General features: G+C 40.0%; 1 protein-coding gene across 10 annotated transcripts in view; it reads right to left on the reverse strand.

The window, feature by feature from the left end:
* Window positions 1–15,523, reverse strand: part of VTI1A (vesicle transport through interaction with t-SNAREs 1A) — a 356,897-nt gene that overhangs the window by 79,376 nt on the left and 261,998 nt on the right. Inside the window, exons 8-9 of one of the 10 annotated variants that reach the window (XM_077823153.1) lie at window positions 14,411–14,511; window positions 13,665–13,699 (exon numbers count right to left, since the gene is read on the reverse strand). The exons of 8 other annotated variants lie outside the window; for them this stretch is intronic. In XM_077823153.1, the coding sequence (XP_077679279.1) occupies window positions 13,680–13,699; window positions 14,411–14,511 (121 nt within the window). In that variant the 3' untranslated portion in view covers window positions 13,665–13,679. Of the gene's footprint in view, window positions 1–13,664; window positions 13,700–14,347; window positions 14,512–15,523 lie in introns of those variants that run through there. One more of the 10 variants, XM_077823152.1, reaches the window with a different exon arrangement.

Raw genomic sequence — 15,523 nt, forward strand, 5'->3', positions numbered from 1 at the left:
TCCCCTGAGGGGTACAAACCCCCAGTTTGAGAACCCCTGGCCAAAAGTTCATAAAAGAATTAGATCAGTTCATGGAGGATATGTCCATCAATGGCTGTTAGCTAAGATGGTCAGGGATGCAACCCAATGTTCTGGGTGCCCCTAAGCTTCTGACTGCCAGATGCTGGGACTGGATGACAGGGGATGGATCACTTGATAATTGTCCTGTTCTCTTCACGGCCTTTGAAGCCTCTGGAACGGGCCTCTGTCAGAGACAGGATACCGGGCTAGATGGACCATTAGTCTGGCCCTACATGGACATTCTTAGAATCATAGAATATCAGGGTTGGAAGGGACCTCAGGAGGTCATCTAGTCCAACCCCCTGTTCAAAGCAGAACCAATCCCCAATTTTTGCCCCAGATCCCTAAATGGTTCCCTCAAGGATTGAACTCACAACCCTGGGTTTAGCAGGCCAATGCTCAAACCACTGAGCTATCCCTCCCCACATTCTTCTTATGAGGAAGAATAAGAGAAGACCGAATATAGAGACTGGACAGGTGCCCAGATGTCCCCAGGATCAGGGAGCTGTCAAGGTGACCTAAGGACACAGTTGTCCCTCCCCTCCATCCCCAAGCTGCATGGTATAATTCTTGGCTTCAGCTCATGACCAGGGACCTCCTTTAGGTGAACATCAAGGTATGTTAAACCACAAAGTATTAAATACTCATCTTGGTCAATATTTATCTCTTCTATTTTTTTCCTCACATATCTGTTTGGCCCTATCACCATGGTTTCTAATGATTCTTCATCAATGAAACTTTATGTTCACTAGAACATGACATCTGCACGTGCACACACAGATACAGAGGTAGTTTTGGATACAGTCTGAATACTTCAGTACAGCAATTCACATGTGTGCTCTGACTGGTTACTAGTACTGCAGACCTATGGGGAGGTTAACAATAGAAACTTCAAAACGTATCACCTGACTTTTCAATCAACCACAAGCAAGGAGTCTCTTTTTGTATGTAACAATACTTCTCTCTACCTTACAAAAGTATTGTACAGTTGAATTAATGTGAATAAAATGATTTCAGATGCCCATTTGAAAACAAAACAAAACAATGGAAGTCAAATTCTGGGGAAATCTGGAAACAAATGTTGACACTCCGGGCCGTAATTATTAATACGTGAAATGAAAAGATCACATGACTTAAGATAGAGTTTTTCTTATGAAACCCAAACTGTGAATTAATGCTTGTTACATTTTTTATGAGGTAAGTTACAATATTTTGTAAAGTCTAACTTTTGTATGGACTGTGTACAACAAGCTAATTTTGAATACAACTAAAAAGTATATCAGCAAAGCATTCCTTTCAGCTTCTTGGAGACTAACGTTTTGCCAATGTATAATTAGTTGCAGATTTTCAATTACTTTCTAGCTAACAAAACAGTTTCATTTGCATTGTTTACTTGCCACTTAACTCAAATTGTACCCAAATTGGTTGTTTTAAAATGTGACATGAATTTTCAGGGCCAAAGCAAATTCCATATATTTTGGTGTAGCACAGCATCTGTATTTTAGTCTTCAGTGATAAAAGTGTACAGGATTTGGCCAAAACTCAATCAACTCAATCATATAATCTCAAAATGCCTCCTGTGGAATTTGTCAAAAGAAGATTTTTTGGCAACCACATATAAAACTCCAGTGATGTATAATGAAGAACATAATCTCAGAAAATAAGCAAAGTTTGTTTTGTATACTAATTGAAACTGGTAAACCACTGTAGGCAAGTTTAAATTCAACAGAAGATCAAAGAAATTAACAACCCAAATATCAGTCACTGCTGCTGTACTTATATATGCCCATTGCATTTAGTTTAATTCCTTATCGCTTTGTCCTGTTTGAGGAAATTACTCAATTCAAGGTGCAAAAATTTAGGGGGTAGTCTGACTAACATGATAAATGTGATTTGGAGTTATCAAGTACCAGGCAGACCTTAGTTAACTTTGAATTTGCCTGACATGAATGCATGGTTGATACTTCTCAATGGATGAACAAACTTTTGGGGGAGGTTTTACTCTTTCTTTTAGTCTTTGTTTAACCATGTGGCATGACAGCAGTGGAAAGGTCTAGATGGCATAGGATCATAATGCTGAACTGCAGTATATATATATATATATTCTGTAGGGAATATTATCTAATGATATTCTATGCACAATCGCAATTTAATTATTTTTATATAGTTTATCTTTATATATTGTGACAAAGTTCCTCCTCTGGTGGGTCTTGCGCTTATTGGCAGATTTGCTCACCTCGGAGACTCACGGCAGCCCTCAGTTTGGCCGTTTTCGTGAACCCACAGTCCAGGTCAACTCCCCCTATGTCTGATCAGGAGTTGGGAGGTTTGGGAGGAACCCGGGCCCGCCGTCTACTCCGGGTTCCAGCCCAGGGCCCTGTGGATTGCAGCTGTCTAGAGTGCCTCCTGGAACAGCTGTGTGACAGCTACAACTCCCTGGGCTACTTCCCCATGGCCTCCTCCCAACACCTTCTTTATCCTCACCATAGGACCTTCCTCCTGGTGTCTGATAATGCTTGTACTCCTCAGTTTCCAGCAGTACGCCTTCTCACTCTCAGCTCCTAGTGCCTCTTGCTCCCAGCTCCTCACATGCACACCACAAACTGAAGTGAGCTCCTTTTTAAACTCAGGTGCCCTGATTAGCCTGCCTTAATTGATTCTAGCAGCTTCTTGATTGGCTGCAGGTGTTCTAATCAGCCTGTCTGCCTTAATTGTTTCCAGAAAGTTCCTGATTGTTCTGGAACCTTCCCTGTTATCTTACCCAGGGAAAAGGGACCTACTTAACCTGGGGCCAATATATCTGCCTTCTATCACTCTCCTGTAGCCATCTGGCCCAACCCTGTCACAAGATAAAAATAAATGAAGTCTAGCTACTAGTCCTACAACTTACTCCAAAAACCCCATTATTGCCCCCTTCCTGGAGTAAGAACTGTCCATGTAATCTTACTTTAAACTTTGTCTTTAAATCAGTTGTAAAATCGTGACAAGCCTTAACATCCCCATTGTTAGCAAGATTTCTTAATTGCCTCCTTTAAAGGATTTTATCCAAAACCTTTTGAAAGTTTAAATAAATTACACCCACTGGCTCTCCTTTATCCATTATTTGTTAACTATTTCAAAGAATTCTGACAGGTTACAGAAACCCGCACTGGTTTGTCCCCATCTTATTATCCACATATAGGTGATTTGTAACGCGATCTTTAATCATCCTCTCAGCTATTTTTCTTTATACTGAGGGTGCCTCCCCATCCATAATTCCAGGGGTCATCCTATGACCTTTTAAAAAAGATGGGAACAGTGTTGACCATCCTCCAGTACAAAATGTTTTTTTTTTAAATAGTAATTAAAAAATAGAGACATTTGTTAGTATCTCAGCTACTGACCACAATGGTCCACACATTTGTGACCTCAAAGCTTGATTATTGCAACTCATTATATCTAGGAAAGAGGCTGCCAAAAACTGGAAAAGCTTTAGTTGCTACAGTTCTTAGCACATGGTGATGTGCTCACAGCAATTTCTATTGCTAATAACTGTACCAGTGCTAGCTGCCGTTTGAAGAGTCCGAGTCAAGTTCTCTGTCCTGACGTTCAAAACTCTCTAAGGGATTGACCCACGCTACTCGATGGACCTTCTCTCATGTCACCGCAATCTCCCAGAGGAGCTACATTCCACTGGATCAATCAGCCACAAGGGTGAGGTTTGTCAGCTCAGGAGACAGAGCTAGCTCACCAGCTGGGCCAAGAATGGAATTCAATTCTGATTTTAGAATGATGACAAAACCTTGCCACCTTTAGAACAAAGAGAAAAATAATAATTAGTAATAATTAATATAATGCTCTCCAATTGCTAAGGGTTGAGGAAAGGAGAGAAACATTCTTATTTTAACTTTAAAACTTGTAAGGCATTCAGATACCAGGCAGTCACCTCAGGGAAATATTGCCTCTGTTTTTTACACACAAAAACACTCTCTCTCTGTTTATTTAGGACGTTTTATTAACAAGCTTAAAAATCCTTGCTGTGTAAATATCAGAAAAAATAAATGAATACAATTCCTCTATTAGAAGGCTATAAAGTAAAATACTAAAGCGTTCTTGCTGAAAAGTAGGAGAGTGCCCATTACTGACACCATCACCCCTTGTGTAGAATGATCTTTGTGAGGTGTTTTGCTGACACAATCTACAATAGCTTTACTACAGTAGAAGTTTCCAAAGGTAGCCTCAAGCAGAGCATGGAACATAGAAAGCTAATTGTTCTAGAAATATTGCAAACTTAATAAGTAGGCCACCGGGATCATATTTTTGCCATCAACATGTTGCATCATTTATCAGAAAGTTTTGTAATTTTACATAATTAAGTCTCAAAATAATGTAAATTTTAAGCACAGTTACTGCATAGTCTTCAAGTTGATGCTATTTTAATTACATTGAAAAATATATTTGGGAAGGGGCCCTGTGCTTTATTATAGTTACTTCTGTCAAATAACTTTTAATTGTGTGACAAGGTGCCTGAGCAAGGCATTGTTTTTTTGCCATTTTTAAACAGCTTATGCCACTCGAAAAGGATTACTCCCTTTGTAAATTGCTGTTTCAACTGAAGGGTACCAATTAATTAAGCCATTTACATAATACTGTCTTGGATCATCTACCTACAAAGATAAAGGCTGAAATCTAGCTTCTAAATGAACAAATAAAGTTTTAAGAATAAATATATGTTGGTAATTATCTGTAATAATACGAATTAGGAAATGTAGCTGATAAAATGAATGTGCTAGCAATTAAAAGTAAATTCTTATCTACCAAAATTAATAGGGAAGTCTATCCAAAAATGTATTGCTTTAATTTATCTTTCATTTACTGTCACCTTATGTGCCATCGTCTTATTTGATGTCTCACATTGTCACCAGATGTGATGGAAGGCATAAAGTGTCTAGATTTCAAAGGACATGCTTATTTTGGGTTGGATTTACTTTTCCAGTTTGGAAATAAATCCTAGATCTGACACATACATAGTCATTATATACCCAGCATGGAACTAACTGTAACATTATTTACCAGGAAAAACCTGGAGCTCTTTAATGTACACATTCAAAACAAATTGTATATTTAACTATCTATATGTAATTGATTGGAGTTTGCAGTTACACAGGCTATAACAAGTATAATAAAATGATTAAGTCTTTAGTTTTAACAGATTCAGCAGGAAAAACACAGCTTACAGCAAATTTCGGTGCGTCTAGCATTTCGCTACAATCTCTGTTCCTTGGCAGATAAATTGGTGCAAGCTCCTTATTACGGTGGAGCAGCACATTTACGTTGGAGGTTTGCACTACTGTAGTTACAGATCCAACCCTATACAAAATGTGTGTGACATTCAACCTCCAGCACGGAAGGTGGCTTCTCAGCATTCACTTGTGAGATACTACAGCTGATTAATGGCCTGACCCTACCAACTACGCAGGCAAAACTTCCACTGCAGTGAATGGAAGCTTTTTGTGCGTGTGTGTGTGTGTGTGCGTGCCCCTGCATAGTGACTGTAGCACACAACTCCGCTTTATAGACTACATGTCTTTTTCTTCTTAACCACACTAAATATAGTGCTATATCACCAGCTAATAGAAGGGAACAATTTTCCTTCAATATATCCCAACCAACAGTTCTCACCATACATAAACAAACCTGTAATTTTAAAATTTCATCTACAGAGCTAAACATTAAACAATTTTATCTGAGCCATGTGGTGGTGGTGGGGGGGAGGGAGTTCAGCATCTACAAAAGTAACGGGGTTATGTATTAAACACATTATGCTTATATTTGCCAAACCAGATCACTACGCGCTGCTCCTGAAAACACTTAACTTTGAGTAGTTGATTCTATGGGACTAGTCATACGCTTAAAGTTGTGCACACGTGCAAGTGTTTGTAGGATCAGGGCCAAAATCAACATCTATCGAGATTTCACTTTGGATTGCTACACCAGATAGTTAAACTGCATTTAATCTAGACAACTTGCATTCTCCATTTGGAGGCAAAATTGAGAGTGAAATCTCTTCAGGCCAGGGACTGTGCCTTTTTCGGATTTTGTACAGAGCCCACTACTTGGTGGCTGCTACCAGAAACATAAAATGTTTGGAAAATATTAACTTAATACTCTGTTCTCGGCCTGCTCCTCAGCTAAGGTACTGCTTATTACATTTTTATAAAAAATACTGAACTGCATTTTATCCAGGTGTTTTTTTTTTCCTAAATCAAATCCTTATTTTGTTTTAACTCTACTGTGAATCTGTTATTATATACATTTTGAGTGCACAACGGAGTTACTGTCATTTGCCTTGAACTGTCTTGTTGCACTGTGGTGAGGTATCTCACAGGGGCTTTCCAGCTGGAGCAGTGAGCTTCAGAACCTGGTCACCTAGACCTCTCACAGACATATGGGATCTCTCCTCAGGAGGAAATACTTAGAGGCAGCTGCAAATAATGGCAATAAGCCTGGGATAGGCTGAGTGGAATGTGGAGGGGGGGTTGGGGGAAAGAAGACGACGGTGCAGGCTGTGATAATTAGGGAGGAGAGCTGGTGTTATAATAGACTGAGAAGAGATGAGCTGCCAACATCAACAGGTCACATGTCAAAACAGCTCAATGCATTAGTCAGTTAACAGGAAGTGATAATACAGACCTGCTGGCTTTGTGTCAACTCTCATACTAAATCACTTTCAGGAGGTTTCAGGTACCTGTTTTAGTGACTCCCTCAGCTCCAGTCTAAATATATTGCAAGGTAAATGTGACAATCAAAACAGGGTCTCTCTCGCCCTGTTTTTAAATGTATATTTCAAGAAAACATCACAATAAGGATATAGCAACACACGCTGAGGGTCTACCATCATAAGCAAAATTTGCAGGAAATAGCGTATCTCACATACACACACACACACACAGTCTCACAGATATACACATACATATGTGCACATAAACACGTATATGTGCATGAAAGATATAATGTAGTTCATTATGCACAGTATTAAACAGAAAATGCCCCTTTAAAATTTTTAAATCTGCTCCCTGCCCACTAGAATAAAATTGCTGTTTAATTACAAAAAGGAAAAATCTGCACAATCTAAAATAACAGGACATTATAAAGCTCCTGAGCAAAAAAGGTTTTCTTTTCCAAGTAGTGTTTCAGGGAGTCCTTTTGCATTTTAAAATGTTTAAGTATTGCTCCTTCTTTAAGCATATGGGAGGACAAGAGGCTGTCCTGTTTTGTAGGTTTATCAGTCTATTTGGTCGAGAAGACAAAAAGTCCTATCAGTCCCAAGCCATCATGTAGCCCCTCTCTGCCTGCATACTGAAAGTACAGCATTTACATTAGGTGGTGTAATACTTATGTTCATGAGTTAGGTATGTTTGTATCACTCTGAAATAAAAGAGCAAAGAAAAGACACAAACGGGCTGTGTGCGGTCATCTCGAATGATAACAGGAAGCGTGTAACTGTTTACTGTTACATACAATGCATCTATTCTTACAACCAGCTATCTGTTTCGCACCTCTTTGGTACTGGAGCTCAAAAAATTTAAAGCAAACCACAAACTTGGTCCACAGGAACATATTCTGCTCCTCTCTCTCAAATACAGCTGGTGTAGAAGAGGGTGTGTGTAAATTCATCTGCATACATTGATTTCTTTTCTTGTTCTTTCTTCTGACGTGACAACACAAGGGTTTTGAAGTGGTATGCCTGATGTTATTCTGTAAAGGGAGTAAGGTCCAGCGTCAGTCCAATATCTTGTGCAATGGCATTCCAAAGGCAGATGTCAGCCATAGAGAGAGCCTTGTGTCCTTGACCCACTGGGAACCTCAACCGTGGGGACTGACCGCAGCTGTTCCTCAGGGTCACACACAGAGAAATGCGGTCCCTGATACCATCTGGGCTTCGAAGATCGAAGTGTAGCCATGTAGAGTACTGGTGTACCATGTTCTCTTCAGAGGCAAACTGTTGAATCATCTGAAGTTTCTCGAGGCTCAACTGCTACAAGAACTTCTCCTCCCTTGTACATTATTTCACTGCTTTTAATGACAGCACCTTCTCTGCAGCTTTTTGCCACGTGAACAGCTCTCTCATAGCCCATCAGCTTTCAGTCTCGCTGTGAATTTCAGCAGAAAACCTTTCCTCCCTGGCTTATGCCTCTTGATTGCTCTCTTCCTTTGCTTAAAAACAAAAAAATCTCTAACTGTATTTAATGCTGTGTTTTGCTATGGGATGCAGTTAATATTGAAGATGCTGTGCAGAATAAAACTACAGTTTGTATTTGTAAAATTGTCAAAGGTGAAATTTCTTTTGCTACTAAGTAACAGGAGGTGATTTCCAACGGATGCTCTCCTTCCAGCAACTCATTATAAGGAAGATGTTCCCAACTGTGTCTTAAAAAGAGGCAGCTAAGCAGGTCCCTTCACATAACAGAGTCCAAAATGTTATAACTCATAAGACTTTAATTAAATTTCCTCCTCAAGATTCTTATTCTTCATATTGACATGAACAAAACAAAACAAAACGATTCTTCCAAAGACACATTTTCACAGTTGAGGTTTTAAACACATAACTCCCTTTCACATGACCCTGCAACCAAACCCCAGCAGCTCTGCTGTGTACATTTAAGGCTCAGTTTTGAGACCGGGTGCATCTGTTTGGACCCCACCCGGCAGCCTGCCACAGCACAGAATTTCAGATTTGAAGGAAACATCCACTTTACAGCCACTGAGTCAATATTAAGATGCATCTGCTGAGTTACCATGAAAGAAAAACATTAGCTCCAAATGAAAATTTGTGAGAAAATCCTCCTAATGCACTTCTACTATTTTCTGTGAAGTAAGAGCTCTTTATGTATACACTTCAGACTATGTCCCCATCACCTCCCCAAGTGAATGCAATGCGGGTGAAAGCTTCCTGACTGACAGACCTGAAAGTATCTCCTGTATGCACAGAACCCATCTATAGTGGGAGCTGCAAGCTCAGAAGCTGTCCCACGGATGATTCCTCCAGTCCATTTTCAAGAAACACCTCTCTATAAGTAAGAGTAGTTCAGTCTCCATACCTAGACTGCCCTATATGACCAGTGTCTCACCCTGTCTGCTAAGAACTAGACTGAGACCACCAACTCAACCTGCCAAACAGCCTTTGGATAGCAATGATTTCAAGCCGTGACCATTCTGAGTCTGATCTGAATTATTGACCTGGAGATGAAAGGTTATGTAACCCATTAGCAATTTGTTGATCTATCTGGTTACAAAAGATACTGAGGATCTTAGAAACTACCTTGATGGATGTCCTAGAAACATCATATATTAGGTAGCTGTAGATAGATATTAGCAGTGAGTTTATGAATTTCAGAGCTTTCAGACAAAGGGATAGCTTCTTTTAGAAACTACACATGGAAGAAAGCAGCAAGTTCTGTGCCTTCCTTTCTGAAAATGTTTTTACTTCAAGAACAGAACAATGAAACAACTAAAAGTTATGTAGATTCTTGTTTTTTCACCAGGCTACTAGACAGCTTTATTCCCACTAATTCCTTTAGTGAGTGTAGTTTCACCTTCCTTAATATTTCATACAGATGTCAAAGATAAAATAACACCAATATTGCACAGAATGTGGTGGAGATAGATACATTTATGGTCAAGACTAAGATAAACCATCTTTTGAGAACTTAAAAACAACCCTGTCTTTAAACAATTATTTCTTCTACTTTCACCTCACTTGTAAGCATTCTCCTTTCCACGTGAAATTCTCAAACTTGAAACCCTGACATCCAACTGACTAGGACTGCAAGAGCTTTTCTTCTTCAAAATGTATAATCATTTCTCACAAGCTGACACTGTGTGATTTGTTATCATAGACATAAAGTACACAAAAGGCTTTAGAAATTCCCCATACAGGACCATCTGTTTAGTGTTACCCCATTTATTCCCCTCTTTTCCCACAAAATGCTTGAACCAGAAGTACATGAAACACTAATAACAAGTAGAATGTTCAACAAACGTTAGTGACTGCTTATAACTCATCACATCTTTTATTCTAAATTCTTCATGGAAGCAATTTGTGTATTTTCAGAAATATACATGATTAGATTTTCTCACTGGCCTGCAGAAATGATATTTTCTTTTTCAGTAATTTACATTTATTCAAATATGGTGAATACAGATGGTAACAAGTTCCTTTCCCCCCTTTTCTCTGGCTCTACTTAAGCCCCATGGTGGGACTGCACCTCTGTAAACCAATGCATTGAAGAGGGGAGATATATGCTGGCTTTGGAGAAGCTGATGCATGGGTGTTGGAGCCCTGACAGAGGTGCATGAGATAATTTTCTTAGGCTCAGATGCTGTGGTGACAAGCATGGTATGAATGTGTAGATGCATTACGAAGGATTCACAGGCTACATGACTTCACAGAGCCAATGGCTGAAGCCTGAACATGAGCGGTACAGAGCAGTGGCAGCCACTGTTCCAGAAGATCTGCAGTGCGCATGTGAAGTCCACTTCACTTCAGTGCCAACACTGAACAGGGTTATTCAGGTCCTTTGAAGAAGCAGTCTTGGTCACCCATTGTTTCTTTCTTCAAAGAATCACCACACACTTTAAAAATCGTAATCTTCACAACTGAAGCTAGTATCATCACCATTTTAAAAATGATAAATTGAGTCATAGGGAGCACATTCTGAGCTGGGGCAGACCCCAGGAGGGAAACTCAGAATCCTGACTCGATGTCTGGCTTAATGGCTAACAGCCCCATTTCCCCCTTTTCAGTTCTCTAGAGACCCTCCATTGTGGTGCCCCTCCATTCTGGCCAGAAAGGGGTAGATACAGAAAACAACATCATGATCTGGTGAGAGTTGTATCAGCCAAAACCTGGGAGTGAAGGGTTGCTGAACGGTAAATGAGGTGCTCTCTTATTGTATGGTTTGAGAGCATTATTACTTCCAGAGTGTTCCCAAGGCCCAGTGAGTCAATGAATGGGGTAGGCCTTTTGTGACATCATAATATACTGAATAAAACATATTTTAGACTAACTCCCTCAAATGTATATAATAATAATAAATAATATCAACAACAATAAACATAAGAATATAAGAATGGCCATACTGGGTCAGACCAAAGGCCCAGTATCCTATCTACTGAAAGTGGTCAATGCCAGGTGCCCCAGAGGGAATGAATTTAATAGTGATCTCTCTCCTGCCATCCATCTCTACCCTCTGATGAACAGAGGCTAGGGACACCATTCCTTTCCCATCCTGACTAATAGCCATTAATGGACTTAACCTCCATGAATTTATCCAGTTCTCTTTTAAACCCTGTTATAGTCCTAGCCTTCACAACCTCCTCAGGCAAGGAGTTCCACAGATTGACTGTGCGCTGCGTGAAGAACTTCCTTTTATTTGTTTTAAACCTGCTGCCCATTAATTTCATTTGGTGGCCCCTAGTTCTTATATTATGGGAACAAGTAACTTTTCCTTATCACTTTCTCCACACCACTCATGATTTTATAGACCTCTATCATATCTCCCCTTAGTCTCCTCTCTTCCAAGCTGAAAAGTCCTAGCCTCTTTAATCTCTCCTCATATGAGACCCGTTACAAACCCCTAATCATTTTTGTTGCCCTTCTCTGAACCTTTTCTAATGCCAGTATATCTTTTTTTGAGATGAGGGGACCACATCTGTACGCAGTACTCAAGATGTGGGTGTACCATGGATTTATATAAGGGCAATAAGATATTCTCCGTCTTATTCTCTATCCCTTTTTAAATGATTCCTAACATCCTGTTTGCTTTTTTGACTGCCACTGCACACTGCGTGGATGTCTTCAGAGAACTATCCACGATGACTTCAAGATCTTTCTCCTGATTAGTTGTAGCTAAATTAGCTCCCATCATATTGTATGTATAGTTGGGATTATTTTTTCCAATGTTACATTTATCCACAAAAGCAATCTTACTGAAGCAACGCATCCTTTTGCAACAACATAGATGTTAAACAACTAGCGTAAAATAGGAACTGGATGATGTGTGGCTTGGGAAAGTTTAAGAAACTGAGTCTCCGTTTATATCGTCTCAGGCTCATCCTTTCGCATGTTATCATAAATTAAAGAGCTATAATGAACTCTGTCATGAATGGGGATTTGGTCTGAAGCAACAATACTACCATTTGATATGAGAATAATCTATTGGGACGTATAATACCAGCTTGTCAGCTATTTTAAATCAACTGACCACAACTAGCAAACAACTATTAACATGGTGACTGCATGGGGATACAAAAATACGCAATGTCTGCATTGGTGAACCACAAAGTATTTCTAAAAGAAAATGGAAAAAAGAAAGGTGCCTCCCCCCTCCCAAATTGGTTGCTAAGACAATGAACTTATTCAGAATTTACAATCTTTTGTGCATTTTTATAGGAATATTCCACCAATTTACAAAATTATAGCTGGTGGTTGACAGTATAATTTGTGTGCTAAACAGATCAAAATGTTCACAATTAGGCTAATTGTTACATTAAAGCAGTGATTAGAGCACCCTGTAAATATAACATTGGAATCTTCTTTCACCTTTGAAAACAGATTATAAAATCTTCTTGAGTATATGCTATAATAAAGCCACACTGGCAAAGATTGTTTACTGTGCACTTCTTAATTCAGCATGGCAACTCCAGCCCTTTCTGTTTCTTTCTTTATAAGCTGGCCCAGACACCTCTTTCCTTTTGCGTGGAAGGCAGAAACTGCAGAATTAAGGGAGGTGACCTGGGTAGTAGCTCTAAGAAGAGCAGTTGGAAGAGGCCCCGGGAACAGCGGTGCAGTTTGTGCTCTTTCTCACAGAAACACAGGCCATCACACTGGTCTCCAGTGGCACGGAGAGCAGAAGTTCTGAGGTCAAGCTAAACCCCAGGTCTCCCACACATCACAGCAACATGTTGCTATTGCACTAATCGGTAAGTTCAAATTATTTTATTGCTGCCTTTGATTCAACAACAGATAACTGAAATAAGGAGATAATAATGTAACCCCCCAAATATGGCACGTTATAAGGTTTTTCATATTTTTCCAGGATATAATTCTCTGAGGACAGGCACATGTTTTCTTAAAAAAGAATCCCATAGCACAGTGGTTCTCAAACTGGGGTCCGTGGACCCCGTAGGGGTCCACACGGGTACTCCAGGGGTCCGCGAGTCATGTCCGGGGCCATTGCCCTGCTGAGCAACTCCGTCTCCGCCCTCCCAGTGCCTCCTGCATGCTGCGGAGCCGCTGTTCAGTGGCGTGCAGGAGGTGCTGGGAAGGAGGGGGAGGAGTGGGGATGGGGTGTGCTCAGGGTAGGGGGCGGAAAGAGGCGGGGAAGAGGAAGGATGGGGTAGAGCAGGGACACGTGAAGAGGTGGGGTGGGGGTGGGATCTTGTGGGAAGGGGTGGAGTGGGGGCAAGGCCTGGAGCTGAGTGGGGGTTGAGCATCCCCAAGGAAAATTAGAAGCCGGCGTGGGGGGTCCATGAAAAATTTTAAATCAAAATGGGGGTCCTTGGGTTGCTAAAGTTTGAGAACTGCTGCCATAGCACATACCATTGGAAAAATACTTGAGGATTTACCATCTCCCTTTTCAGAACTGAATGAGAGAACCTGTGCAGTGTGGGGACATAAAGGAACACACTTTAATACAGCAAGACATTTCCAAAATATTCTGGGCAACCTGTAAATAATTAGTTCTAATTTAACAAAACAGCGGATACATTTTCACAATAATGTAACAACTAAGTTATTTTCAACACAAGATAATAATACAAAAGAAAAGGTGCAGGATTATTTTTATAATTAGCAAAGTGTAATTTTACTCCAATTTTCTTATAATAAAATAAATGAGAAAAGTGTTTTCACTTATTTGTTTTCACTTAGATCATTTAAAAAACAACTACCTCTGGGTAGTGCTGGCCTTGACAAGTTTAGCCTAAAGTTTGTAAGTCTCAGAAAGTCACGCAGTGACTGAAAACAGCTGATTCAAATGGGGATGCTTTAGCTATAATGGCAGCTCATGTTTCTGCTATAATAAATGCAAAATAAAAAGTTTGGAAAAGATTGAAGAATTTTTTTGACACCCTTATAAATGCTCAATGGGACGCATGAGTTGTGAACCCGGAATGACGCTGGCTCAATAGCTGTATATAGCTAAGAGAAGAGATGCGTACACTCTTTTGCATGGATGAGAGAGCATACTGCGACTCTCAGTTGGAAGCCCAGGGACTTCCAATTTTCCTTCACAACTTGTGCTTGGACAAGCATTCTTCCCGCCAAAGGCTATGACTTCCTTTGGATCTCATCAACCTCCTTTCTCACCTGGCCAAACAAATTGGTCCCTAACAATGCAAGGGAAAGTGCCCTCTTCCCAGGTCCTGAAGTCAATCTCCACAGCTTGACCAATCCCTGCCCATGCTAGCCTGGGAATGAAGGAGAACAAATTAGATATGAATTTGCAATGTGATACAGCACAAAAATTAGACATGACTTTAGGCTGCATACTCAGGGACTCGCATCATGGTAGTGAAATGCCCTTGACATAATCTTGCCAGGGCCACACTAGGAATATTGTAGTTCATTTCAGGGCACTGGTTATGGGTAACACAAAATTGCAGACAAATTAGAGGGGATGAAGGCAATAGCAACAAACATAATTAAGGACAGATTTGTAAGAAAATGTCAGATTACATATATATAATGCACCTTTGCTGAAAGACAACTAAGGATGACATGATAAATGTATACAAGTATTTGACAGGAATTATACAAGATGGTAAAACGAAGATATAATTAGGAGCAATGCGATGAAGTAAAGAAAACTTTACATTGTGAAAAAATATTGAATTTGGATATGGCACTTCCTACACTGACAGCACTTCGCATACATACAAAAAAAAAATCTATTTGATTACGGAAGAGTCTCCCAAGGCAAGGAGATGGAAGCCCCCTATCTTGGGACCGTTTAAAATAGAGCTAGACTAAGCTGAATAGACATGATGACTTAATACTTCCCCCCCATATTTATTGTTTTTAATTGTACGATTAAGATGGTTTCTTGAATGATCCATTTGCTTGTGCTGGCATTACACTGACTCAGAGATGTGAGTACATGGGTAGAACAATGGGAACTTACTAAATAATTATACACAATGAAATCTGTGCCATCCACTCAGATTACTGGATATATGACCCATATTTACAGATGAGTGACATGCACACAAATGTGGTCAGATAAATATTACCTCAGTAGAGTGACAGTTGTACACTGCACTAGTATCTGCTTACCCACCTATTTATATAATTCCTATCACCAGAGCATCTGGGTGCCACATAGATATTTAAAAACATAAACAACAACATAAGCGCTTTCTCCATCTCACCATTCCCCTCCCCTCCCTAATCTCTCCGTCTGGCTCTTCCCAGTCTGTAGGA

Source organism: Eretmochelys imbricata, chromosome 7 (assembly GCF_965152235.1).
Source record: "Eretmochelys imbricata isolate rEreImb1 chromosome 7, rEreImb1.hap1, whole genome shotgun sequence".
Lineage (NCBI taxonomy): Eukaryota > Metazoa > Chordata > Testudines > Cheloniidae > Eretmochelys > Eretmochelys imbricata.